Source organism: Lontra canadensis, unplaced genomic scaffold (genome assembly GCF_010015895.1).
Source record: "Lontra canadensis isolate GAN:19392208 unplaced genomic scaffold, GSC_riverotter_1.0 scaffold88, whole genome shotgun sequence".
Lineage (NCBI taxonomy): Eukaryota > Metazoa > Chordata > Mammalia > Carnivora > Mustelidae > Lontra > Lontra canadensis.
The window spans coordinates 1142643-1169617 of NW_022631082.1; the positions used below are offsets into that span (position 1 = coordinate 1142643).

The 26975-nt window shown below is 60.4% G+C and overlaps 1 protein-coding gene across 5 annotated transcripts; it reads right to left on the reverse strand.

Moving 5' to 3' along the window:
• SEMA6B (semaphorin 6B) lies at positions 1–26430 on the reverse strand. Of its 5 annotated transcripts, none has more exons than XM_032883612.1 (17): positions 26133–26430; positions 9994–10147; positions 9728–9851; positions 8067–8127; positions 7872–7934; positions 7349–7450; positions 6869–6959; positions 6444–6563; positions 5903–5991; positions 4589–4806; positions 3621–3752; positions 3245–3394; positions 2671–2853; positions 2438–2584; positions 1645–1722; positions 1490–1548; positions 1–1085 (listed from the first exon to the last, which is right to left on the reverse strand). In XM_032883612.1, the coding sequence occupies exons 2-17, from the start codon at positions 10112–10114 to the stop codon at positions 124–126; spliced, it is 2700 nt and encodes an 899-aa protein (XP_032739503.1). In that variant the 5' UTR covers positions 10115–10147; positions 26133–26430; the 3' UTR covers positions 1–123. The 5 variants fall into 5 exon arrangements, with proteins under 5 accessions (XP_032739503.1, XP_032739501.1, XP_032739504.1 ...); XM_032883610.1 differs by having other exon boundaries at positions 9994–10143; positions 26132–26430; XM_032883613.1 differs by lacking the exon at positions 26133–26430 and adding an exon at positions 11306–11705 and having other exon boundaries at positions 9994–10143.
• Between the last annotated feature and the right edge of the window lie 545 nt (positions 26431–26975).

Consider the following 26975-nt stretch of genomic DNA (forward strand, 5'->3'; position numbering starts at 1 on the left):
TCCGTGTGGCCGAGGGGCCCCCCACGCGGGCGGGGGCGGGGGTCTTGAGCACCCACTGGAGCTGGGCCGGCTCTCTCGCTCCTGGTTCCCGTGGCTGGCACCGCCGAGGCGTCGGGCCCCGGCCTAGGGCACGGGGGGCGCAGTCCTGTCCGTGCCCCCGTAGGCGAGGAGGTGGGCCAAGTCCGTGCCGGGCCGAACGTGGCGGCCGCGGTGGCGGTCGCCACCGGGCCGGGCCTCGCCGCTGTTGAACGTGTGCGTGCGGCGCAGGGCTGCGGCCGGCGGGCCGTGCGGGCCGGGCCTCCGCAGGCTGCCCGTGGGCGGCGGGCTCCAGGGCCGCGGGAGGCCGTCGGCGGCTGCGGCGGCGGCGGGGACTGGGTCCGAGGGGCCCGTGGGCGCCGACACGACGCGCCGGCGGTCCGGGCTGGCGTGCGGGGTGAGCGGGAAGTCGCCGTGCGAGGCGCGGCCGGGCCGGGCGTAGAGGCGCGCGTCGGGGGCCGGCTCGCCGGGCGCGGGGGTCGCGGGCGGCGGCTCGGGGGCGCGGGCGGGCGCCAGCAGCAGCAGGGAGGAGGAGGCGGAGGCCGGGAGCAGGGGGTGGCCGTGCTCCCAGGCGCGCGCGCCCAGGGCGTGCGGATGCGGCGCGGGCAGGCGCTTCTGCGGCAGCGGCGTCTGCTCGGGCGTGGGCAGCAGCCCCGAGTCCAGGTCGTGGGGGCCGCCCTGCAGCAGCGTGGCCTTGGCCCAGCCGTTCTGCATCAGGGGGGCCAGCAGGGCCTCGGGGGGCCCCCCGGCGCCGCCGACGCCGCCGACGACCACGCCGCCGACGCCGCCGCCCCGGCCCCCGGGGCCCGCCGCCCGGCGCTCGCCCAGCCGGCTGACGCTCAGCACCGCCTCGCCGCCGCCGTGCGCCAGGATGGCCTCCTTGTCCTTGCGGCGCGCCAGCTCGCGCCGCTCGCGGAGGCCCACGTACCAGCCCACGCTGAAGCCGGACACCACGGCGCCCACCACGAAGGCCGCCACCGACGACGTCACCAGCAGGTTCACCGACACCAGCCCGGCGCGCTCCTCCGCCAGGCTGGCCCGCAGGAGTCCTGGCCGGGAGCGCCCGCGTGAGAGGGGCCTCGGGGACCGGACCGGTGCCCGCCTCCCGCCGCCTGGGCCCCTCCCCGCTCTGGCTGTCCAGGCGGGCCTCTCCAGGGGGGTCTGTCCGTCTGTCCGTTGGCTTCTTGGGGGTCTCTGTGTCTCTTTCAGAGCCCGTCTGCCTGTCTCTTGGGGTCTCCCTATCTCCTGGGGTCTGTGCGTCCTCTCCCCAGGCTGTCTGTCAGCTCCGTGGCCTGTCCCTCCCCTTCCACCCCTCCTGGAAGTGGGACCCCTGCCCTTCCAGGGCCCTGACCCCGGCCACCACCCCCAGTCCCCCTATCTGGGCCTGGGCTGCAAAGGGCACTAGGAGAACCTGGGGAGTCCCCAGCTCCCCTCCCCTCCCCACTCCACATACCTGTGCAGTCCCCTAAGCCTGAGGTGCTAGCCCCTGACACGTCCTGCTCAAAGGTGCCTCTGGCGGGGTAAGAAAGGTGGTCAGCAGAAACCTCTCTCCCAGCCTGATCACCGGGTGGGTGGGTCACCCTCCCCTACGCCCTCTCCCCCTAGTACCTGGTGCCGGGGCTGAGGAAGACACAGGAACCATCAGGGGCCCAGCCGCAGTAGGGGTCCTGACTGCCAATACAGTTCCTAGTGCAGACAAGTGACCCAGCGGGCCCATCAACCACAGTCCCTCACGGGGCAGCGCTGTCACTTCCAGGAGCCCACGTGACAAATCTGCGCCAGGGGCTAATTCTTCCCCACCTTGTAGATAAGGCTCGGGACAGTTCACGGTTGCCCAAGTGGCAGATTGGGCAGACCCGCGACGGGAGCCCAGGCATGGTTACTGCCACGATGGCAGGCTCAGGGAAGGATTTCTCCATGGTGAGGGCGCACGCTGAGCCTAGGAGCCTACCAGAACTTTACATCTGATCGTGCCCCCCCTTTTAAAGACAGGGAGACGGTGGTCTTCCTGGCCCCCAGCGCCTGCTTCTGCTGCTCTTAAAGATGTCGGTCAGATCTTATACCTTCCTCTGCTCACAGCCCTCCAGGGCTCCCACCCCTGAAAGCCCAAGTCTCTGCCCTGCCCCACGGGACCCTGCCCCTGCACGACTGCCCCCCCCCCCCCCCCCCTTCCCCCCCCTCTTCCCTCTCTCCCCCTCGCTCACTCTGCTCCAGCCAGTAGGGCCTCCTTGCGGGGCCTTTGCACGGGCTGTGTCCTCTGCCTGGCTCATCCGCTCGGCTCACCATTCAGTGAGCTGGGAGGCTGCTGGGCCCTGGACTTGACCTTGGCTCTCAGGGCCTTCTGTGCTCATGTCCCCTCGCCTCCCCCTCACCTCCGCAGCCTGCCCCAGGGGGCACTCACTTCATGCAACCTGAGTACTGCTGGCAGCGGGCCACGGGAACGCGGACCACGCAGCGGGGGAAGGCCGCCAGCAGGCCACCCGAGGCTGTGTCCAGCTCCAGGCTCAAGAGCCGCCGCCCTGCCTCGCCGTCGCCCGACCGTCCACACCTGCAGGTGAGCAGACTGGTGAGACTGGAGGGCGAGCCCCATCTCCCCGCCCGCTGGTCCCACCTCCCGACCTCTGCCCCCGGTACCTGTCTGGCCGGTAGGTCTCAAACTCCTCCAGGAAGACACTGGGCCCAGTGGTGCCCGAGGTGCTGGCATTGGGCCAGATGAGGAACTTGAGGACGGTGCCCACCTCGGAGCCCAAGAAGACAACGGTGTGGTTGCCCCAGGGACCAGCGCCCACGTCCACAGCCACTCGCGTCAGCTGGTGCCTGGGGCCAGGGTGGGCAGGGGTGAGGCTGGTCCCAGAGCCCCTGAGATGCCCTGGGCACTTGGAGAGACACCACCCATGCCAGGCAAGGTGGGCGTGGGAACATGGGTGCCCATCATAGAGGGACAGACCCCCAAGCTGGGCCCCAGCCTGTGCCTGTCTTCCCCGTCACCTCCCTCCCTCCCTCCCCCCTGTCCCTACCACGCGGCCCCAGGTCCCTGCCTAGTTAGCTGTCTGGAGGGCCTGGCTGCATCAGGATTGCTCTCCCCCTTGCCCTCGTGCCCATAGGTGGCCCCATTCTTCCTCTGTACCTGTCACCCCAGCCTGGGCTCTCGTCACCACTCACTGCCCACCCCCCCTCCCCGGAACCCCAGCCACGCCTGGGGACTGACCGCATCAGAGTCCGCACGATCCAGGGCGCGTGGCCCAGAGAGGGCACCGCTTCGTCCATCAGGGGATGGGTCTTGACGAAGTTGAGGATCTCATCGGGGAAGGCGCTGGAGGCATTGTACTGCATGCCGGGGGCCGCACAGCACCCGGGTCTAGGTGGGGAGGAAGTGAAGATCAGGGCGGACTCGCCCATCCCTACACAGGGGCTCTCCCTTGCTGAGGGGACCGGCTGCCCTGCCCAAAGGACCTCAGTTTTCTGCATCTGGATAATGGGTACAGCCAAACTCAGTCACACAGAACCACCTGGAAGTCCCAGCCCTTCACCCTAGGGTCAGGACCCCACCCGGGCACCTGGCTCAGGATCAAGGGGGCTCTCACCGGGGCCGTGGCACCTGATCCTCCGGCACGGGTGTCCAGATGGACTCGGGGGACTTCTGCTCACGGAAGCGGCCTTCAAACACAGCGGCCACCTGAGTCATGTCAAAGGCGCAGACAGCTGAGCCGGGGATGCTGGGGAGTTAGGTGAGAGATGGTGGTGAGGCTGGTGGAGGGCGCTGCCTTGGACAAGCGTGCCCAAAAGCCTTTGTCCCCGTGAAGCTGTCAGATGTTCCATCCCCAGGGCCAGAGATGCCTCCCCCACCAATACAGTCATGCTGCTTCCTCAACAGGGCTCAGGCTGGACCACAGGCTGGCCTTTCCACAGCCACCCATGTTCCTCCATGGCCACCCATCATCACTTGCCTGGACGTCCAATTTCCCAGATGCCACTCTTGTTCCCTTGCAACCCATGCCCCAGGGGGCTTTTCAGAAATGCATGTCTGACCTTGTCTCTCTTCTGCTCCTCACTCTTCCATGGCTCCCTAAAGCTCTCAGAATATAGTCCAGACTCCTCCCGGTGGCTCGCCACCTCTCTGCCCTCATATCCCCTATGCTCCCCCTTCCCCCCTCCTCTCCAGCCATGGGGCCTCCATCCTATTGTTTAAACATACCAAACTCACTGTAGCCTCAGGACCTTTGCACATGCTACTCCTGCAACTTGGAATGTTCTTCCCTCTCCTGCCATCTCACACTGTTGGTGGCTCGTTCTAATACTCCTTCCTCCAGGAAGCCCTCCCTGACCCCCTCCTCTAAAGGCAGAGGATGAGGACATCCCCCGTCTGGACTCTTCTGACCAAGGGGCCATGGAGGGTCAGTAGCTGGCTCTGTCCCACCCCAGCCTGGGGCTGACACTGCTCAGGAGTCCCAATCTGGCCCAGCCCAGGACCTAGGGAATATATGATGAATGTGGGAGCTCTCCGCTCCTGTCTCCACAGTGCCCCAGTCTGCTCCCCTCAGGGTCCTCTGACCTGTTGCTGGGGGTGGAGAAAACAGCGAGGACCACGGGCCGGCCCCCAAGGCTGACGACACCGGTGACGGCCTGCAGCACATTGAAGTAGAAGTGGGAGTCCCCGGGCACAGAGCAGTTGAGCCGCGCCTTCAGGAAGGATGTCCATTGCTTCTCCAGCACCCGAGGGGAGCCTCCCAGGTCATTCTTGCATACCCGGGCCACGCGGGACACCACCACCTGGTGTGACAGCAGACAAAATGGGGGCATGAGCTCCGTGTCCGCAGGCCGCACTTGCCATCACCCAGTCCGGGATGGAGAAGTCTGTTGACTCGCTGCGTGACCCCAGACAGTCACCATACTCCTCTGAGCACCATACTCCTCAGCGGAGACATGGGGATGTCAGGGATGGCCATGGCAAGTGTGGCTATCCCCATATACATCTCACGTGTTTACGGATCGCTCGCTATGCGCCAGGGACATAATCTTCATCATCTCCTACATCCCTCCCAAACTCTACAAAGGAGAAGACTGACATCCCCATTGTATAGATGGGAAAACTGAGGACCAGAGAAAGAGAAGTGACTGGCCCAGCGTCACACTAGTAGCAAATGGAAGCATTTGCACTTAACTGTCTGGCCACCTGCGCGGAGTGAGGGATAGGATAGATGGGTAGGTGGACGGATGGCAGGATGGATGGATGGATGGACTAGTAGATGGACGGATGGGTAGATGAACGAATTTGAAGGAGATAATGATGGATAGTGAGAAAAATAATGTAGGAGATAATGTGTGTATGGATGGATGGACAGATGGATGGATGGATGGACAGACGGACAGACGGGTGGACGGATGGATGGATGGGTGGATGGATGACGGCTGAGTAGATGGGTGGGCAGAATGGACACAAGTTGATGGAACTTGGGGGCGCTCAGGAACACACAGGGGGGTGAGTGAGTAGAAGGTGTCTGAGAAGGAGGGTTCACAGGCCGATGGATGGACAACCAGAGAAGGACAGGTAAGTGGTTGAGACGTGGGTGGGTGGACCGGCGAACAGCAACCAGGACTGGAACCCAGAGGCATTACCTGCCTTCAAACCCATGAGCCTCACCCAGGGCCGTGTGTAACAAGTCCGTGCCATAAATGTCTTCCACCCTTGGTGGCCTGGTCCTGGCTGGTGTGGAGGGTCTTGAGGACCAGAGGGGGAGGGTGGAACCTCTTGCCCCAGGTGGGGATTCATGGATCCGCCTCTGCTCCCCAGTTCCCTCCACTAGAGCCTCTCAGCTACATGCCCCCCCACCAGGGCCTTTTGGGGGTGGGAGAGAGACACCCTCACCTTCTCCAGGTAGTTAAACTCCATTGCGATCTCCCTGAAGAAGAAGTAGATGTGGCTGGCCCACTCCACCGCATGGACAAAGTAGGGCTCTGTAGGAGAGGAGGGGTCAGAACCCAGCCCCTGACATGAGAAACGGAGTTTCTGGGGCTGTGAACACATCAGCTCGGGTGAATGCTTTTACAGTGAAGGGGGGAACATTGGTCGATTACCCAGACAAAATAAAATACTCAAGGATTGGGCGGGGGGTGTTGGGTGTCAGAATCCTAAAATCACTGTGTCTACCGTCCACAAACAGCAACATCTACTATTTTGGTCACCCTCCTCCCTCATGTGTTGAAGAGCTAAGTGTCTGCTAGTAGTTCCATTTCGGGCTTCCAAACCACCCATTTCCAGCAAGTTTTACTTTAGATCCAACTGAAAGCTTTCCTCTAGCTTTCTCTTCAAAGAGGTCAGTAGGTGCCCAAGATGAGATGGGGGTCCCCTCCCTGTCTCCTCTGGGACTTTTATTCTGGTGGGGGGATTTGATGAACGCCTGCCCCACCTTTGAACCACTTGGAGTCATGTTTCACGGTTCGCAGAGTGGGCCGGTCCCCCAGGCTGCGGTAGATGACAGCGTCGATGGCTAGGAAGTCGGTAACTGTGGCCGTGAAGAGCATCCCTTCTGGATGGCCGTGAGTTAGGGGAAGCAGGTGAGAAGTTACATCACAGACGCCAGGGGCAGGGTGGGTCCAAACTTGATCTTCAAAGACTGAGCCCAGAGTCCAAGGAAGCTCCTGTCCCTTGGTTGAGCCCTGACCCCATCTAAGCCCGAGCCCAGGCTCATCTCCAGCTCCCCCCACTGAGCCCTGACCTTGGCTGAGTGCTGACGGTGGCCAAGATTCTGTTTCACAGAGTCACCTTCATCATAACCCAATTCCAAGAGTGGGACTGGGGCCCCATCAAATCGTCAGAGCTGGGGGCACTCACCAGAGAAGAGGGCAACGTTGGCATGTTTGGGGTCGTAAGGGCAACGGGCCATGCCGCTGATGTTGTCCCCAAGGGGCTGCAGTGTGTCCATCTGTGGGGGGGATGGGGCCTGAGTGACAGAGCTCCTGGCCACCCCGGCAGCCCCCCCAACCCATGAGGAGTCCTGACTCCACCTTGGATGCTGTGTGACTTGGTCAGCCATGTAATCTAGGGCTTAGTTTACTACTCTGTGAACAGGTCTAAGAATCAAGTTCAGTTAATCCTATAACTGGCTTGTAGCTTAAGTAGCTACGGCTTCCCCGATCTCTTTTGGAAGCCTCCTCTCCAGCTCCCGGTGAGGGGCCGAGGAGGGCATATCCAGTAAGGCTTCCCGTAGGAGGTGACGCGGTCTGGGGAAAGGGCTGGGCCAGTGGAGGGCAGGTGAGCCAAGACCAGGAGGTTGGACCTGGGGCACCAGGGCTCCGAAGGGCGGGGACTCACACTGTAGTTGGCACAGACGGGGTTGAAGGCATTGGAACCGCACACAAAGAGCGTGGATTCGTCCCGAAGAAGCAGCACCTTTACAAAATTTCGACACTCGCCCTGGGGTTGGTTGGGGGATGGGGAAGACAGAAGCCATGGTGGGCGTGGCCCCGGGTGTGGGCGTGCCCGGCGTAGAGAGCTGGGGGGGAGCCTGCGGGGCGGGGCCGGGGATATGGGCGTGGCGAGGACCGGAAGCACATCAGGGGCTGAAATGGGACTGGATCTTCCAAGTGACTGAGGAACCCGCCAAGGCGCCGAAATACTTTGCATCGGCGGCCACTGAAGGGATGGAGTTCCGGCCACAGCAAGGCTGTGGGCGTGGCCATGCGTGAGGACCGCTTGGGGGCGTGGCCAGGCTCCGGGCATAGCCATGGCAACGTGAGGGTTCTGTCTGGGGACGATGACCAGGACCACTGCGCATTCGCGAGCCGGGCTGGGGCGTGGCTGGAGGCGTGGCTGGGGCGTGGCCAGGGCCACTCACCTCCTGCTTGCCTTTCATCCGACACACGTTGATGTCACTGGGGTTGGAGCGCCAGGTCAGTTTCTAGAGCAGAAGAAGTGGTGAGGGGAGCGGGATCCCTGCCGCCCAATTCTTGCTCCCCGGCACCGGGTCGGGGCCCCCTGGCAGGAACCTCGAGTGCCGCCCCCACCCCTCCCACCTGGGCGCCCTCCTCACCCGCTGGTACCGCAGCTCCGTGGCCGTGGGGGGCTCCAGCTCCACCCGGTACAGGTTGTCCCTGGGGCAGAGGAGCCGCTAGTGAGGATGGGCGCCTCCAGCCCCCGCCCCCACTCTGCATTCTCCTGGCGACAGGTGTGTCCCACACGTAACACGCAGGGGTGTGCCAGAGCCTCAGCCACAGGCGACTCTGACGCTGATCACGCCTGCGCGTGCTTGTGGGTGCCATCACGCGCCTCCTCAGGCCCTAAAAGTACCCACAGGCCCTAGCACACCCCATACTCCTTGACACGCCCCATCACGCTTACACGCCCCGTGGCCTTGGGGTCCTACTGCCAACATGATGGACTGTCCGATGCCCTTCATCAGGTCCCATCGGGTGCCCCTCCTACCACTTCTCAGCCTTCCCCAGGCTCTTCCCTCCACCCTTCTCCTGCCCCAGAAACTGCCTTGGTCAAGGTTAAGTCCAGCAGTCACTTCAACGTCCTCCTGCCCCTCATGAACTGTCTCCCTGGCCCAGCCCCCCTCCTTCTCCTAGGAGCTCCTTAGAGCTCCACCTGCTTCCCTCCTGTGCAGCCTCGTCTACTCTCCTGCCCCCACCCCTGCGTCTATGGTAGGACGACACCCACAGTTCTGTCTCCAGCCTGGCCCTCCCCTGAGCTCCAGACTCGGGGGTCCAGCTGATCTTGGAGGTCTCTTTGCAGGGGGCTCCCGGGTGCCTCACACTCAGCTCAGCCACGCTGCACCCAATTGTCTCCCACACCCGCTCCTGCCTTGTCGCTCATCTCTGCTGAGGCTGCCCTGTCCTTCCAGGGGTGAAGGTCACAACTTGGGAGACACTCTCAACTTGCCGCTTCTCTTAACCTCCCACAAATCAGCCAGTACTGTCAGTTCTGCCTTTAGTGTCTACCAAGAATTTACCGACTTCTCATACACTCCCTGGGCACCACCCTCGTCCAGCCAGAACCAGGGCAGTCACCATCGCCTGGGTCCCCCCCCTCCATCCCTTGGTCTGTCCTTCCCACAACAGCCATCAGGAGGTACCCATGAGCACCTGAGTCAGAACCCCGTCCTCTGCCCACAGCTTTCCATGGCTCCCCCCTCACTGGGGTAAAAGCCCAAGGCCTCCCTGAAGCCCACAAGACCCTGCACAACCTGCCCGGTCCCCTCCCCACCCTCCCCACCTCCCCACCTCTCCCTCCTCCCCATCTCCCCGTCACCCACTCTGCCCTAGCGAATTAGGCCTCCTCAATGTTCTTCCAACACGCCAGGCCAGATCCTGCCCCAGGACCTTTGCACAGATTGTGTTCTCTGCCCCCATTTTTCCCTCTCCCTGAGATGTCCCCGTGGCTGGCTCCTCATCATTCAGGTCTCAACTGAAATGTCACCTTCTTGGAGAAGCCCTGGAGCCCCACATCAGCACCCTCTGTAGAGACCCAAGGAATCCTGACCAAGGAACTGTCTCCACCTCCGGACACACCATAGCGGTCTCCGGGCTGTAACAGGTGGAGTTTGGTCAACATCCTTTATAAATTCCCACCCCAAAGATGCCGATCTGAACTCCAGCCAAACAATATGACCCGACATGCAAACCTCCCCAAAATGCTGCTGCCGGCCCCCCACACCTCCCCCTGCACACTCTGCCCAACAATCCCTCATACCTGTCCCCAATGAACAGGGTCCTGTTGACACGCAGGACTCGCTGGATGTGGAGGTCGTCAGGACCCTCTGCGGGGGTCAGGCGTCCCGGCCCGCTGCCCACGAACACGGGGTAGTGGTTCAGGTCTGGGGAAGGGGTGAAGGATGGCTGTGACCCAGGGCAGGGGTGAGCCTGGTCTGGTGAGCCCCTGGGGGAAGTGAGCAGCAGACCCAGCTGAGAAGTGAGACCCTCCCTCAGGACTCCGGCTCCCCCGGGACCCCCACTCACAGTCTCTGGGGGCCACGCTAAGTGGCGGCGGCTCCTCGGGGAAGAGGCCGTTGGCTCCCCCCAGTAGCAGCAGTAGGAGCAGTGGGGCCGGGCGAGGAGGGGGCGCTCGCAGGGTCCGCATGGCGAGGTCGGGGCGACGAGAAATGAGACCTGCGGGCGAAGGCCCGGCGGTGAGCGGCGCGGCCTGCACTCCCGCCCTCCGCCGCGAGATGGCGCACGCGAGCCGCAGTGGTCAGGACCTTCCAGTGCCAAAACACTCCCCATCGGGGTAATAATAAAACCGAACGCCAGCCGCGGCAATAATAGTAACGCCAGCCCTTGTTTAATCATCAGAAGGACTTTCTAGGGGTGCCTGGGTGGCTCAGTCGTTGAACGTCTGCCTTCGGCTCAGATCCTGATCCCAGGGTCCTGGGATGGAGCCCCGCATCCGGGCCCCTGTGCTGCGGGAAGCCTGCTTCTCCCTCTCCCACTCCCCCTGCTTGTGCTTCCTCTCCCTCTCTCGCTGTCTCTGTCAAATAAATAAATAAAATCTTAAAAAAAAAAAAAAATGAAGGACTTTCTGACCACATAGCAGTGAGAGCTCCGGAAACGGTTTCTAACCAAAAGCTAGTAAGTACAATATTTAAATGACTTTGAAATGAAATGATATTAAATAATTTTTTTAAAAAACACCAAAAAAATCACGATAATGAGAGACACAGCGCTTAACCACACGTACTTAAATAATTCAATCCCAAAACAGATATTCAAGAATCCTTACAATTAAATCACAACAATCCTGGGGCGTCTGGGTGACTCGGTCGATTAAGCGACTGACTCTTGATTTCTGCTCAGGTCGTGATACCAGGATGGTGCGTTCTAGCCTGGCGGGGGCTTCCCTGCTCAGCGCTGGAGTTCGCTTGTCCTCCTCCCTCTGCTCCTCCCTACCACCGCTTGCTTGCTTTATCAAATAAATTAATAAATACATAAAATCTTTAAAAAAACCCACAACAATCTTAAAATGAAAGGCTCCAAAAAAAATTTCAGTCTCTCAGAATTTTATAAACCACAATCTGGGAATTGCCATAGTTTCGAATCATAGAATGTTCCAACTGGCCGGGGACCTCAGAGGGGCCCCGGTGAGTCTGACTTCCTTCCCAAGTCCAGCCTTTCTGACCTCTGCTAGATTACCTCTGTGACAGGCACCTCACTACCTCTCAAGCGAGCATGCTTTCCGCTCCCGTTCAAGGTATTTGAAGAACCGGCCCGGCTGTGCAGCGTGGAGACTCCCTCCGGGTGATGATCGGTTGGTGGAAGTGTGAGCAGAACTCACCCTCTGGAACCCAGCCCTCCACACCCCTACCAGCGGGGGTGCAGTCTGGAGGTCCTGAGTGAGAAACCTGTAGCTTTGTCCTTCTGGGGAGCCTCAGGCAAGCCCTGTGCCTCAGTTTCCCCGTCTGAGCAGCAGGGACATTGTTATGCCCTGTCTTGGCCTCAGAGCTCCAAGATTCCGAACCCTGGGAGGTGAAGGTGATGTGGGAACTTTGGCCCTGGAGAGCCTGCCTCTGAGGATTCAGGGCCAAAAAACAGGAAGGCCTTGCGTGGACCAGCAGAACTTCCTTTTTATGACCCTGAACTTCCAGGATTTGTGACTCAGCCGATGCCCGGATCCCACGTGTCCATGGGACAGGCCTCTACTTCCTTAAAAGCTTCCTTCCCTGACTCCTCCCCTGCTCCGCAGCCTCCCATGGCTCCCAGTGACCCCGGTCTGGGTCCCAGTCACTGTATAGCAGTCAAGGCCTCCGGCCCCCCACCCCCGCCACGCCCCGTGAGGCCTTCCGCCCACTGCTGCCAACTCCACCCTCAAGCCGCCCCCCCACAAAGCCTCCTCCCTCACAACACCGGCCTGGGTCAGTACAGCCTCTCAGGTGCTCTGCCCTTTTTTTTAAAATAAACATTTTCTTTTTATATTGTGTTAAATATATATACCATAAAGTTACCATCTTAACCATTTTTAAGCGCACAGCTCAGCTGAGCACACTCACACCGTCATGCAAACATTCCCCACCCTCCGTCTCCAGAACTTCCCATCTCCCCAAACTGAGACTCTGTCCCCAAGAAGCACAGACTCCCCATCCCCTGCCCCAGCCCCGGCTCCCACCCTCTTCTCTCTGTCTGTGTGGACAGGACTCCTCTGGGAGGAGTCCTGGGGCCCTCCTGGGAGTGGGGTCCCTCCTGGGAGTGGGGTCCTGTGGGACGGGTCCTTCTGGGTCTGACTCCTCTCCCTGAGCCCAGTGTCCTCGGGGTCCCTCCGTGTCATGGCAAGTGTCAGGGTCCCTTCCTTTCTAAGCCTGGATCCTATTAATATTTAACGTAAGAAACTTTCAAAACTTCCATTCACTGGCCACACAGGGCTCCCGAGCCAGGCTGCAAGAGTTCCAATCCCAGATCCGGCATTTACATGCTGTGTGACCCTGGACAGGTTCTGCCTCTTGGCCTCAGTTTCCTCATCTGTAAAATGGGTACAGGAGCAGTCCCGATTTCACAGCCTGGGGTGGGTTATTAGCACAGAACCTGGCACAGCACAGGTGCTCTGTGAGTGCTGATTATTATGCTCCCTGTGGCTGCCGCTGCCATGGTAAGTTCCAGAAGTGGGGGCTGCGTGGCTTCCAGGAATTACTTTGTAGAGTTCCCCACTGGCTCTAGCTCTAGGAGTGGTGTAACAGTCAGCCCATTTTACAGATGTGAAAACTGAGGCTCTGATTTGGGGTCTGCAGTCCCACCAGAGAGGATGCGGCAGCTGGGTCGAACCCAGGGCTCTCGGGCTCCAGGAGTTTGCTCCTAGACGTTGAGCACCCTAACGACCTCAACACCCTAATGACCACAACAAGATCAATAATCACCCAGCCGCTGCCCTTGACCCTCAACCCCAACAGGCTAATAGTAACTTAATACCAAAGTTCAAGGACAGGCAGACTGAGGCCCCAGGTCAGGATGCAACCTCACAGCTAACTTTTTCTCCTGTTTTTCTTAACTTTGTGATGCAGCAGCTGGAGGCTAGGAAGGGGTTCATTTGCGCCCTGTGTCCACCTGCCCCACAGATCCATCCAAGGACCCCTGGGCTGACCTACACTGGGCTGTTCTTGCCAAGACATGTTTCTCCTATCTGTTCCTCAACTGAAGGACAGCCCCCGTGTCCCCTAACCAAATTATGGGGTGTTGACCTCCCTGTCCCCTCCCTGTCCCCTCAGTGCCCTGTAGCCCAGCCCCCACCTCCTACCTGGTCTCCTGGCCTTCAGTCCTGCCCCTTCAGTGTCCTCTTCAAAGGAGCAAAGGAGTCTTTCTAGAACTCAAATCTCACCTGCTTTTCCTGCTCTAAACCAGGGTGTCTTCCCCTTAACATTGTTGACATTCAGGGCGACTATTCTCTGGGGGGCCATCCTGGGTACTGGGGGGTGTTGAGCAACATCCCTGCCCCCCTCACCTGATGCCAGGAGAACCCCGGTGTGATAACCACAGATTTCCGCAGACATTTATTCCGTGTCCCCTGGGGGGCAAAACCAGCTCCAGCTCCGCTCTGAACCCTTCTATGGCTCCCCACTGTCCTCAAAATGAAGTCCCAGCTCCTCTCCTCCATTCTATCACCACCTCTGGACATCTGCGTATGCTGTTTCCCCAGTCTGGCCCACCTTCCTCCTGCTCCCAGTAACCTGGTAAACTCATTCTTCTTGGACACCCCTCTAAGAAGCCTTCCCAGATCAGCCCAGCTGGGCTTCCTCAAGGCTCCCAGGTGCCTGTGTGTCCTCCATTAGTGCCCTGATCATCCTACCTACTAACTGCCTGGCTGGCTGTCTTCCACACTGGACTGTAAGCCTCCTGAGTGGGCAGGATGGGGTCCTGGCCACCACTGTGTCCCCAACACCCAGCACAGGGCCCTACATACAGTAGGAGCTCAATAAATAATAAAGGTACCAAACACCAAGCACTTACTATGTGCCAGGCACGGTAAAAACTTAAATTAACTCATTTAACCCATACCACATACCCAAGAGGTGGGTGCTGTTTACACGTCCCTTATACAGATGGGGAAACTGAGGCTCAGACATCGACGTCATGGACGAGGGGAGCTGAGCTGAAACCCGCTGCAGAACGGAACCCCACGTGCTCTTTCTGGGGAGTCCGGGCCACGTTGGGGCCAACTCACTGTACCTGGCCTTGGTTTACCCCGTGACCTGAAGTTCCTGGAGGCCTTGGCCCCTCCCCCAACCCCCTCAAGGCCATGTTTCTCTTCATGAGACTCAAGGCGCCTCTGCCAGCCGCCACCCAGCGCCTGCCCACCCAGATGAAGCCCCACTACCTGCCCGAGCACCTGGCCACCGAGAGCCCCCACCAGGGCCAGCACCAGCACCGTGGCCAGCCTGTGTACCCTGCGGAGTGGGGGGGCATCCCTTCACCCACATGTTTGCCTGCCCGTGGAAGGGGCGTGCCTCCTGCCTGCGGCCCTGGGGACCCACGGGGGGGACGGTCATAAGGCCACAGAGTGCCAGCCCCCATTCAGGAGCCTCAGGCTGTGGCAGGACCTCCCAGCGGGAACCCCGACCATCACTCCAACGTGCAGCACATGGTCCCATTGTACAGATGAGAAGACTGAGGCAGAGGCAGAAAACCCTCAAAGCCACCCTATTTGACCTCCTCGGGTCCTCAGGGAGCCCCCGGACCGGACCGGCTTCCCCGCCCCTTAGCTACTGTAGCCTTGACGTACGTTCCAGCTTCCTTCTGGAAGACTTCTCCCACCTGGCACTTCGCCAAGCCAGGGTGTTGGGCTACCGTTGGGCCGGGGACTTCAGTGAACATTTTAGGACCAGCTGGTAAGTTCCAAACAACAGACAAAACGTAAATCTTGTCGGGGTTTTCATGGGATCGGTGTGAACTTACGGACCAGGCAAGTCAGGCCTGACTCGCAGCTGAGGCTCCCACCCCCAGCAGTGCCTCCTCAGTCACCCCTGCCTCAGCCGATGGCTCAGGTCCCACCTGGGAGTCCTCCCCAGCTCCCCCAGCACCTGACCCCCCAGCCTCATTTCCTCGCCCTCGCGCCCAACGCCAGCAAGTCCCGTGGGCTCTGACTTTAAGTTCACCCAGAATTCTCACTCCTGTCCCGTCCATTCCTGATCAGCCGCCATCGTCTCCCGCTCGGACCCGCACAGTCCCCTCCGCCCGGTTCCCAGGCTCCTGCCTTCATCCCCGCCGCCAATCCCTCCGTCTGTCTTCCCCATAGTGGCCAGCAGAGGGCGCCCGTGAGCAGTTGCGTCAGGTCGGCTCTCCTCTGCCCACAGCCCTCCAGGGCTCCCACCTCCCTGCTGCCCCGCAAGACCTTGCACGACCCGTCACAGCCCCCTCCCCACCCTCCCCTCCTCCCCATCGTCCCCTCGCCCTGCTCCAGCCACACGGTCGCCCTCCAACAGGGCAGGTGCGGTCCTGCCCCGGGTCCCCAGGGAAGGATAACCGCATCTGTCCTTCCTTCAGGACCCTGCTGCCATGCCACGTCCTCAGAGACAGCCCCTCCAGGCCGACCCCCCTGTACGCCATGCACCCCTACGCCCCTCCCCACGCTGTATCACACTCTCAAAGGGTCCAACTTAGACCCCTTGCTCCTCTGAATGTGGTTCTCAGACCAGAAGCAGCCACTTGCAACCCTTAGAAATGCAGACCCCGTGGGGCGCCGGGGGGGGGCGGGGGACGGGGGGGGGCGGTGCTCAGATGGTTGAGCAGAGGCCTTGGCTCAGGTCATGGTCTCCAGGTCCTAGGATCCAGACCCACGTCCAGCCAGCTAGGCGAGGGGTCTGCTTCTTCCTCTCCCTCCGCCTCTCCTCCTGCTTTGTGCTCTCTCACTCTCTCAAATGCATAAATAAAATCTTAAAAAAGAAATAAAGAAAAAGAAATGCAGAGCCCCAAGCCCCGCCCCAGACGCGCCAAACCAGAGCCTGCCGGCAGTAAGATCTCGCAGGGATCGGCGTGCACAATAAACTTTGTGCATGGGTACCCCCAAATAAAATTATCGCCCACAAATCAGCCTGTTCAGAGCCCATCCGCCACCCCCCACAGACGGCGAGCCCTGTGGCAGAGGTCTGCGGTCTGCGAGGCATTTTGGTACAGCCCTGGTGCTCGGCGATGGCTTGCGAGTGAATGAACCAAGCGTCGGCACCAGGAGCGGAGTCCGGATCTGCTCTCCTCCCTGGTTCCCCTTGGCCTGCGTCCATGGTGCGTGGGTCCCCCGCGCGCGTATCCACAGGCCCCGACATCCACCGCGTGTAACAGCCTCTGCGCAGTCACACGCGCCCATAGTTGCAACCACCATGCATGCGTGTGCCCCAGCCGTGGCGGGCCGCCGGCATGTGTGTGCACACGCCCGTGTGTCAGAGTTCACACACCCATCCTCCCATGAAGCGGCTGCCTGCCACCCCCACCCCCGATGGCTTTCTGGCCATCACACAGTTTCCGAGGACCTCAACCCACGGTGGGCACCAGGCTGGCCAACCCCGGGTCTAATCTTGGTGGTGGGTTGGGGAAGCAAAGGCCCAGAATGCGGGCTGGATGGACAACACTGTTGGCTCCAGCAGTGCCCGCCCAGGTTCAAATCCGGGCTCTGCCCTCCGACGGTCCCCTCCCCTGTGTGGGCCTTGGCTGTCCCACCTGTAGGCAGCAGGTTAGGACCCATCCTAGCCGACCATGCGATGGGAGGACATGGTGTGGACCGGCGCCATCCGACAGAAAACCGTGCCCACACGTGTCCTCTTCCATTTCCGGGCGGCCACACTCAGAAGGGAAAATTCATTTTAATAACGTGTTTTATTTAACCCAATAGATCCAAAATACTGTTATTTCCCCCAGTAATCAATGTTAAAATGATTAACGAGACATCTCAACGTGCCGTTTTCCGCATTTAATCTTTGGAATCTGGTATAGGTTTTGCATTTAGAGCACAGGTCGACTCAGGCCAGCCACACATGGTGCGACCGTCACACGTGGCCAGTGGCTGCTGCTGGTGACAGCCCAGCTCCAGAAATAAGCCTGCAGCTAGGGAGGATTCGCCCACCCTCTCTGCCTCAGCAAGGAAGTTCTACTTTCGATCAACCTTAAATTCCTCTTGCTTCCAGAGGCTCCCAGAATCTAAAAGCCTGGGGGCTGCAGTTTTGGGCCTCCTGGGGCCTGGGCATTTCCTGCTCAGACTTTTGAGAATTTGGGCTTGAAGGGCAATGCTACCCTCCCTTCTAATCCCCCTCCCCCCAAGCAAATCTTCACAAGCTCAGCCCACACCACGGTCAAAGCCATGCGATGGCTCCCTAGTACCCCACAGAAGAAAGAGCCCATTTCTGTGTGCTGACATTTAAGGATCCCCACCCTGGGAATGACCTTAACCTTCACTTGCCCTCATCTCCTGCCAGGCATGCCCTGAATTTACCAGCCAGGTCTTTGCTCAGACTGTCCCCTCTGCCAGGGGGACACCTTCAGTTTTCTCAAGGCCCAGCTGCTCCCCAGAACCCCCCCAATCACCCAGATATAGTCACCTTGCTTTTGCTCCTTGGAGCCCCCCAGCCAACTCCTGCTCGCCGTCTATATCAGCTCCATGTGTGGATGTCCCCTACTCCAAGAAGTCCTCCTTGATTGCCCTGGCTGAACCTCAGTGTCCCAGGGCTCCCCCAGCCACCAACCCCAACAACCTGGGAGCCTCTGGGTCCAGCTTGGGCTCCCTCTACCCTACAGTGGAGCTACGCATTCACTCCTTAGATGAGCAATTATTGTGTGCCTGCTGTGTGCATTGTTCCAGGCACAGGGACGCAGCAGTGACCAAGACAGTGGCAAAGCCCTGTCCTTGAGGGGTCCTCACTTCACGGGGGAGACAGGGGGGGTACACATGTTACCAAAGGACGGTAAGAATGGCAGGGGTTGGCAAAGGGGCTGCTCAGGTCCGGGTTTGGGGGCCCCTTGGGGTGGGACAGTCCAGCTGCGGCCTGGGGGTTGAGGAGGGGAACAGAGGTGAAGGTGTGGGGAAGGGTGATCGGCAGGGATAAAGGCCTGGGGGCTGGAACTGTTCCAGGAGCAGCAGGAAGGTCCCAGTGGGTAGAGGGATGTGCAGGCCCTATTTTGAGAGGGGACCCCTGGGATTCACGCCCTCTCTCCAGACCAGACAAGGCACCTCCATTTTCTCCTCTGTAAATTAAGGCACCACACCAGGACCCGGTACACAGGGGTTTGCTTGACACGCGATGGCCTCGCTGGGTGGCCTTGGGCCGGCAGCTTGCCCTCTCTGGGTCCCTCTGGGACGCCGCAGGGGACTCAGTGACTCTGGGTTAGGCTTGGAGCCCCTGTTTCTCCATCTGCTGCAGCCTGGAGGGGGGCAGGATGTGCGTTTCCAGTTCCATAGAAGGAGCTGCTGTCCGCCTGCCGGCCCCAGGATTCCAGCTCCGGGGCCCGGTGTCCCCGGGGGGATCGAGTAACCCAGCCCGGCAGCCGGGCCCCTGCGCCTTCCAGGTCTAGTTACCAGCTCTGCTTACAGCTGCCTCCTCCAGCTGCCTCAGTCGCCCCCTGTGGCCGCCCCGTAGGGCTTCGGGGCTGTCTAGGAACTTGGCAGAGCAACCAGAGGGAGTCCCTGGGGCCCGGGCCGTGGAGGGGCTGGGGAGAGGGGCCCCCTCTCCCTGCAAAGGCTGCCGGACGCCGGTTAACTCGTCCCTGGCCAGCCCGGGGTGGGGTGGGGGGGTGCAGCAGCCCCCCTCTGCCCATCGGGGCCACAAAGTTACCTCCGGGGTGCACAGTAGGTGCTCCAAGAATCCCAGCCCGAGAGTGTCCCCCCAGACCCGAACAGCCCCTACTTACAAAAGAGCGCAAGGATGTGTTTGGTCCAGACATTCTGGGAACCTACTGCGCCCCGGGATGGCAAGAGGGTCGGCTGCCAGAGCTGGGCGTTCTGCAAACCCTCAGTTTGCGCTGATCGTCTCTTTCGAAGGCGCCTCCACCGTGCTCAAGAGTTCCCGAGCCTCCCTCCCTCCGCGCAGCCCACGCAGGCCCAGCAGAGCAGGGATTTAAGCTAAGACGTCAAGAAGCCCCGTGCCGGGCCCCAGGATTCGCACGTCTGAACTCATTTCCTGCCCACCCCAACCCAGCGCGGTGGAGACCAGCACCAGCATCTCTGCATCGCTGTGGAAAAAGAGGCCCAGAGACGTTCACGTTCTGCCCTAGATCACACAGCACGGGAGCGTGCGGCTGAGTCGGAACCGGGGCTGCTGGGTTCCACTGCCTCTCTCGAGTGCCCGCGAGGTGCCCTCTGTCCCCAAGGCTGCACAGCCCGAAATGCACGTTCGTGGATAAGCAAGCGGAGAGCCAGAGAGAGGCTCTCCTGTCCCCAGGCCACTGGGGGAGCCAGCCAGGGTGGGGAACAGGTGGAAGACACAGGACCTCAGGTGGGGGCCACAGCAGCCCCTAGGGCTCCAGGCCCAGACGGGGGTTGGGGGGGGGCTCCTGGGTAATTAATTTTAATCACTGTTTGGAAATTGGGCCGCCAGGAGGCAAGTCGGAAGCAGCAACTTGTAATTAGGCACGGGGAAGGGGGGGCTGCTTTCTCCACGATGCAGAGACCATTCTGAGAAAATTAAAGTGTCATTTATACCCAGCGGGTAATTAGAGGGCCCGGGAGGGGGCCGCCAAGGGGGCTGGGGGCTCCTGGGGAATCCAGAGTGGGCCTGGGTCTGGGGGTGGACACCCACGGATTCCCAAGTGGGGAATTCTGCCTAGGCCTGGGGGGCAGACAGACCCTGTCCTCAGCCCCATGTTGAAGGAAATGCAGAGGAGCTGGGCCCTGCTCTTGGGGCCCAGTTTTGGGGGACAGAGGGGAGTAAGGCTTGGCTCTAGTGGATTCCACTTTAGGGAGAACAAAGAGATCTGGTTCTTCCCCTTGGGGTCCAAAAAGGTGGTGACCCAGGTCCTCCTTTCTTGGGATTCTGGGAGCCCTCCTCTCTGGCAGGTTGATCCCTCCACCCAGATTCCTCCAGTCACTCTACCCCTCCCCCAGAGGCCCTGTGTGGGAAGCCACAGGGATCCCCAAGTGGGACAGGACCAGAAGGGCAGATCTGCAAGAGGACACCACTAAGAGATGCTGGGCGGGAAGCAGGCAGGGCTGTGCTAAGTGTTGCTGGGAACGGAAGACCTGCAAGTGAACTTAAAGAAGACAAAGGCGGGATATAGGTCCTGGGGGACGGCCCTGGGGTCAGAGTGGACCACAAGTCCTGGTGAGTCAGGGCTCAGGAATGGCAGAGATGCTGGCAGAGTGACGTGGGCCCTGGGGGATGGGGCGTGAGAACTGTGCATCAATGGAGAAAAGATAGTGAGGGCCAGAGGACCTTGTTTTCTGGGTGACCTCAGGGAATTTGCTACCCCAATCTGTGCCTCATTTCTCCCCAGAGCCTGAGGCTCAGACCTTCAAAGGGAAAATGACAGCAAACACTCAGGGGGCATTTACTGCATTCCAAGCCCTGTGCTATGGGCCTTACCGAAAGGACTAGTGGGGTAGATGGGAGGGGTTCTTCTTAATATTTAATGGTTGAAGAAACAGGTCCAGAGTGGGTGAGTGACAGGCCCAAATTTTCACAGCTAGGAAATGGCCAAGCTGGAACTTGTACCCAGGCCATATGGTCTAGACACTACACTCATAACCACAGTCCTCCCTATGCCTTAGAGAAAGGAGCCCTGTTTCTCTCCACATCATTCTGTGAGCAAGTCCCAAATCTACTCCATCCCCAACTTCTTTCCCCCTCTCCCGCCTCAGCTAGGTTGGCCCCCATCATCGCTCATCCGGACCAGCACGGAGGCCTCTGCCCTGGTCTCCCAGCTCTGGCCCTTGCTGCCTGCAGGCTGTCCTCCCTACAGCAGCCATAAGAGGGCTGTGAGCCCGGGGGTCAGGTGCTGCCACCTTGGCCCACCACAGCCCTCTGGGGTTCAAGCCTCACTGAGGGTAAAAACCCAGGTCTTCCTCTCAGGCCCCCAAGGCCCTGCAAGACCGGCCCCTCCTTTCCTCTCTCTCCCTCACTCACTCTGCTCCAGCCATGCAGGCCTCCAAAGCACCCAATGCACCCAGCAGGGTCCTGCCCCAGGGCCTTTGCACTGCCTATACCCTTTTCCTAGAATGCTCTTCCTCCAGATCTCTGCATGACTAGCTTCATCCCATTTCCCAGGTCTCAGCTCAGATGCCACCTCCTCAGAGACACGCTCTTTGACACCATCAGCTAAAACAGCCCTACCCTCCTCAGCTACACAACCCTGGAAACCTTATTATGCTTGAGTTACTTTATTTCTCTAATTGATATCTGTGTCCCCACCTGTCTGTGAGTTCAACAAAGGCAGGGCCCAGTCTGCCTTGGTCATTGCTGGGTACCCAGCATCTCACGCCTAGTAGAGAGACACTTATTAAGTTATCTGTCATCTCACGAAATGAGAGCAAAGAGCACATAGCTCCAAATGAGATCAGGTCCAGAAGCCACGAAGTTTCTGCTTCTCAAAGTTACTCCTTTTTCCAGAGTAAGAAAAAAGCAGGACTATGCCCAACATGTTAACTGTATCCTCTTCTTTAAACGTTCAGCCCTACGGGAGAGAGAATGGCATCTGTGCTTTACAAGTGGATAAACTGAGTCTCAAAGTGGGGCACAACTATGTGAGTGAATGAGCAAAGACAGGGACTCAAACCGAAGTAAGTCTGATCCAACTGGGCAACCTCTAAGGGCAATAATTCAGCGAGGCTGTCTCAACTGCCCAGGGGCTCTGACTCCTTGGCCTCAGGGAAAGGGAGAAGGTTCTAAAACTTTCAAAACATGTAGCCACCCCCACCGCGAACTCCTACTCATCCATCACTACCCCAGCTTCGATGCCCCTCCTCTGTTCATCTTCTCTGATCCGCTGGGCAGAGACCAACTTTCCCCAGTCCCATTTGCTCCTTGCACGTGGGCTCTGACTCCATGTAGCAGAGGGGCCACCATCCGCTTGTTTCCCCTTCTCCAGCCTGGAAGCACCCTGAGGGCCAACTAGGGACCGGAACTAAAGCCTTTTCTCTGGGATCCCAGTGTCACCTAGCATGGGGATGGCACATGGGGGGCCACTAGGAGCTTTTGTTGAGTGACTGATGTCCTCAGCTGCCCCGGACCAGATCTCCCCCAGGGCCCCCCTGGGAACCCATATTCCTCTTCTGGGCTCCTGCAGTTGGGAAGTTCTCCCCTAGGTCCGCTCTTGCAAGGCAGGCTCAGCCCGGGGCCAGCATGCATCCTGGGAAATGTAGTCCATACTGGCCTGGGCCTCCCTCCCAGCAGGCCCTGGGGCAGCCACCAGTGAAGTGTCATGGAGAGGTGCTGGTGGGGCACCGTATCCCTGCCCAAAGGAATGGAAGAGGGGTCTCCGGCCTCCCAAGCCACGTCTGTGGCACACATTCCAATGCCTGCCACTTTACATGGACATCCCCAAAGGCCAGATGAACAACCATGATAATGAGATCACGTGGCTCAGGTCCAAACCTATCAGGCCACACGCTGAACCCTGGCTCTGGCGGGCCAAACCTGCGATGTCTGGGGGGGTGGGGTCTGCAGCTGCTCCTGGGTAATTCACCCACAGGATGTGGGGCAGGTGGCTGGGGCCTGAGTCTGGGGCTGCCTGGAGCCTCAATTTCCCTACTTCTGCTAAATGAGGCCACACTCACGGTCAGCTCTCGTCACTGCTGGGTCTTGCAGGAATCAGTCTGAGAATCCCCGGCCCCTCAAGTGGCTTAGAGTTTCAGAATCACAGTATCTTATACATTATAGTTCAAAAAACCCCACAGTACCTGGAAATTTAGAGGATCGCCTGGGCCCGGACCAGCATCAGGATTATTTTTCCAGGATTCTGGAAAGATGGTTATTGATCTCACTTGCCTGCCTCCTGGGACAGGCAACTCACTACCACTCCAAGTAGCTCACCGGGTGTCCAGGGGCCTGTCTCCTGGTAACTATCCTTCCTTTGGGCTGCTCAAGGTCTAAAATGTTGTCCATTCCCTCCCCTGCTCTAAAACCTTCTGTGGCTCCTAACTGCCCTTGGGATAAAGTCCAAGCTCAACTTGACATTCCTGGCCCCTATCCAGTTCTCGGGCCTAACTGCTTATTATCTCCCACCCTTAAAATAGTCCAGCCACTCAGGGCCCCCTCAACACACCCTGCCCTGGCTATTCTTGCCATCCCTCTACCTCGAATCCCTGTCCCCCTCTTCTGGCATCATCCTTCCCATCCCTCAAGTCCAATGCCAGCACCCCCTCCTCCAGACAGTTTTTCTGTCCTGACCCTGGCTGAGGCCTCTCAGGACCCCCATCATCTTCTGACAAAGGGCCCGGCAGTCAGGACAGGCCACACCCCGGGGTCAGCTAGGGATACCACCTTCCCAGGAGACGGGAGCGACCGGCATGTCCTTCAGCCTCCAGGGACCCAGCTCCACTGTCCTGTGGGCTGACGTCAGGGTCACCTTTCCAAGGACAGTTTGATTTCTATCTAGGTCCAGCCCCAGGTAACCCCAGCAACTACTGTCTCAAGCCCCGGGCAGCCCCTGCAGATGACTCCAGCACCTTCCTTGCCGGGTGGACAAAAGCAGACCCCAAACCTACAGGAGGAGGGGCCCCTCCCGCATAAGCCATACCCCCGCTGGAGGAGACACCGTCTCACCTCAAAGCAGAGGAGGCAAGGGGACCCTGAGGACGCATGGGGGCTCAGCCCTGGCAGAAGGTAGGCAGGAACTGGAGGCAGAGCGGAGAGATACGAGTCCAGGGCATTCTTGTGTCCCCTCCCTTTGCCTCATCTCCCTTCACTCAGGCCCGAAACCCAAAGAGCACCTCCTGGGGAGATGGCAGCCCAGAGAGGGCTAGACACCTATCTGAGGTCACACAGCTGTGCTCCTCCTCTTAGCCCCAGCTTTTTCCTCTACACTGAACTTTTTCTTTTGGAGAGGGCTGGGGGCACTGGAAACTCCAGGTCTAAACTGCCACGTAGCTCAGAGTGGACAGGGCGTGGGGGTCTCAGGAAACCTTTGCGGCGGGGGGCTCCTGGGTTTCAGCTGATGTGGCAAGTCCGTTCTCCCTTAACCCTGTGTAGCAACCCCAGGAGAAGAGAGGCCTGGCTTCCCTCTTTGCCCTTCTGCCTATTTATTGAGACACAGTTCCCCCATCTACTTTTGGGAACAGGCCAGTTCATGTGGCATTTGAATGAAGCTTTTTTTTTTTTTTAAGATTTTATTTATTTATTTGAGAGAGTGAGAGAGAGCACGAGAGGGGAGAAGGTCAGAGGGAGAAGCAGACTCCCCACGGAGCTGGGAGCCCAATGCGGGACTCGATGCCTGGACTCCAGGATCATGACCTGAGCCGAAGGCAGGTGCTTAACCGACTGAGCCACCCAGGCGCCCTGAATGAAGCTTTTGCCAGGCAGTCACCTACCCAGTATTCAAGGGATCTCCCGTGGGCCACAGTGACCTCCCAGCCAACTTCCCAGAGAGCTTAAGACCCCCTCCAGTAGGGCCCTTACCCCACCCGGGAGCCCCAGCCAGCTCCTCACATGCTGTACTCATTCTAAACAGAGTTTAGAACAATTGCCCAGACACATCCCCAAGTTCACCCCTGAAGAAAACCAACAGGGTCTACTAGGATATGGGAAAGAGGCTGGGTGGGGGGACCCCATGAAGGAGGGTATGCTTCAGCCAGCGGACTCCTTGAGAAGCTGAGGGAACCCAGAGAAACATGAAGAAATGCAATTTTGTAAATGCGGTAGTTGGGGGGTGGGGAGGGTCTCTTCTGTCGGTCCAGCCCTTGGCCACACTCCCACTTTCCTCCTTAAGCCCAAACCCAGTTCCCCAAAGCTTGAAGCCCTCTTCCTCTAACTCCAAGCCTCAATTCCTCTCCAATCTTCAGGTCAAAGATGACAACCCCGGTGGGGCGGGGGGCACGAAGGGGCGGGGAGGGTACGATGCCAAAGACCTCAGCCAGAGAGGGCCAAGCAGGGGCTGAAGGTCTGGGAACCACCTCCAGCCCCAGGACTCTTGCAAATACTCCCATCTCCAGCATCTACATGTCCAGGGCAGGGGCTGGGGGGTGGTTCCTACAGCAGCGCCCCCTCTGGGAGGTGCCCTAAACTCTGAGGGCGCCCGCAGGCGGAGAGCAGGGCGGAGGGGGGGGCACGTGACCCCCGCCCCAGGGACCAATCAGCGCCCGCAGGAGGGGGGCCACACTGGGCGCCCCCCACCTCTCCCGGCGCGCTCGGAGAAAGACTCTTTCTTTGTCCCTTTGTCAGCTCTTGGGGGGCCCCGAACCCCCAGGCCCCCACTGCAACGGGGGGATCCGGAGCGACTGGCTCTCTCCCCCCACCGCGGCCCCTCCCCCGCGGCCCCGGGCCCTGGACTCTTTCTGGGCCGGGCGTGCGACAGGAGAGGGCTCAGGGGCGCCCAAGGTGCGGCGGCTGGACCGCGGAGTGGGGTGGAGGGGCCTCACCGGGCCAGGACCACCGCACAGGTCCCGGGTCCGCCTCGACTTAGCTCTCAGGGCTCCGCCCCCCAGCACCACTCCCCACCCCCGGCCAGCAGGCCCCTGCGGGCCCTGAACCCCCCACCTGGGCCCAAATCCAGCTCCCCAGCGGCGCAGCCGCGAGCCCCGTTATTGTGCCTCCCACGGCCCCCCCGGACAAAGTCTCCACCCGCTGCGGTGCCGACAGAACCCCCATTATAGCTCCACATACAGGCCCCCAGGCAACAATCCAGGCCCCCCCAGCTGCGGTGCCATTAGACTCCCCCATTATGGTGCTTCATTCAGCGCCCCAGGCCCAAATCCAGCCCCTTCAAAGCGCTGCTCCTGGACCCCCCACTACACCGTTCCACACAGTGCCCCCCCAAATCCAGCCCCCTCCCCAGCTGCGTCGCTGACAGATCCTCCCGCGACAGCGCTCCACAAACCCCCTCGCGGGCCAAATCCATCCCCCTCCCAGCGGCGGGGCCCTCAGGCCCCCATCCTAGCGCCCGACCCGGCCGCCCCAGCGGACGATTCAGCCCCCCAGCTGCGTGCCGACAGACACCCCGGGACTGCGCCGCCCCCAGCCCCCTCCCGCAGACGCCCCGGGGCGCTTACCTCGGAGCCGCCGCGCCGCGAGTGCGCGGGAGGGAGCGCGAGGGCGGGAGGGCGCGGGCGGGGGGGGCGCTCCGTGCGCGCACCTGTCCCGGCCCGGCCGGCTCAGCCGGGCATCCCGCGCGGGGAGGGGGCTGGGGGCGCGCGATCTCCCCGCCCCCGGCCCGCGGCGCCTCGCTGGGGGAGGGGGCTCAGCCCCGGCCCCCGGCGCGCTGGCGTTGGCTCCGGGGGGGGCGCTGCGCGGCGGCCGGACCCGGGGCGCGCCGCGGCCGCATCTCCTCCGCCCGCCGCGGCCGCCGCTGCGACTCGCGGCTCCGCCACCTCCGCCCCCCCTCGGGCATCGGCCCCCCCCGCAACCCCACCGAAGCCGGGCCGGAGCCACGCAAAACCCGGCCCGGAGTTACGGCGGCGCGGAACGGAAGGAGGAGCTGGGTGGGCGGCAGGAGGCGCTGGAGGCGGAGGTGGGGGTGGCGGAGCGACCCAAGAGGAGGCACCCTGCTTTTGTCTAGGTGGGGGCCTAATTGGGCCCCCCCCGACTTTCTGGTCTCGTGCACGCTGACCAGACTCGCATTCTCAGGATCCATCCCCAAGCCGACCCAAGGGGTGATGGAGATGATGCGGTGTCATGAACCCCTTGGTCCACATGGCCCCTTTCATCTATGAGGTCATTGATTCAGTCTACGATCATTATGTTTAACAACACTCAATGGACACGTGAGGAAATTGAGCACAGGAAGGCGCCTTGTCCAAGGTCACTCAGTTAGAAATGGTCGGATTTGAACCTAGGGGAAAAGGCCTCAGAGATCATCCCCACGGGCTGTCCTCCGTCCGGTGCCCATATGGCCTA

Coding starts and splice junctions, on each gene's coding strand:
- SEMA6B (XM_032883612.1), bottom strand. CDS start 10,114: ATGCGGACCCTGCGAGCGCCCCCTCCTCGCCCGGCCCCACTGCTCCTA. Junction 7,935..8,066: donor CGGAGCTGCGGTACCAGCGG/GTGAGGAGGGCG, acceptor CTTCTGCTCTAG/AAACTGACCTGGCGCTCCAA. Junction 4,807..5,902: donor AGTTTAACTACCTGGAGAAG/GTGAGGGTGTCT, acceptor CTGTCACACCAG/GTGGTGGTGTCCCGCGTGGC.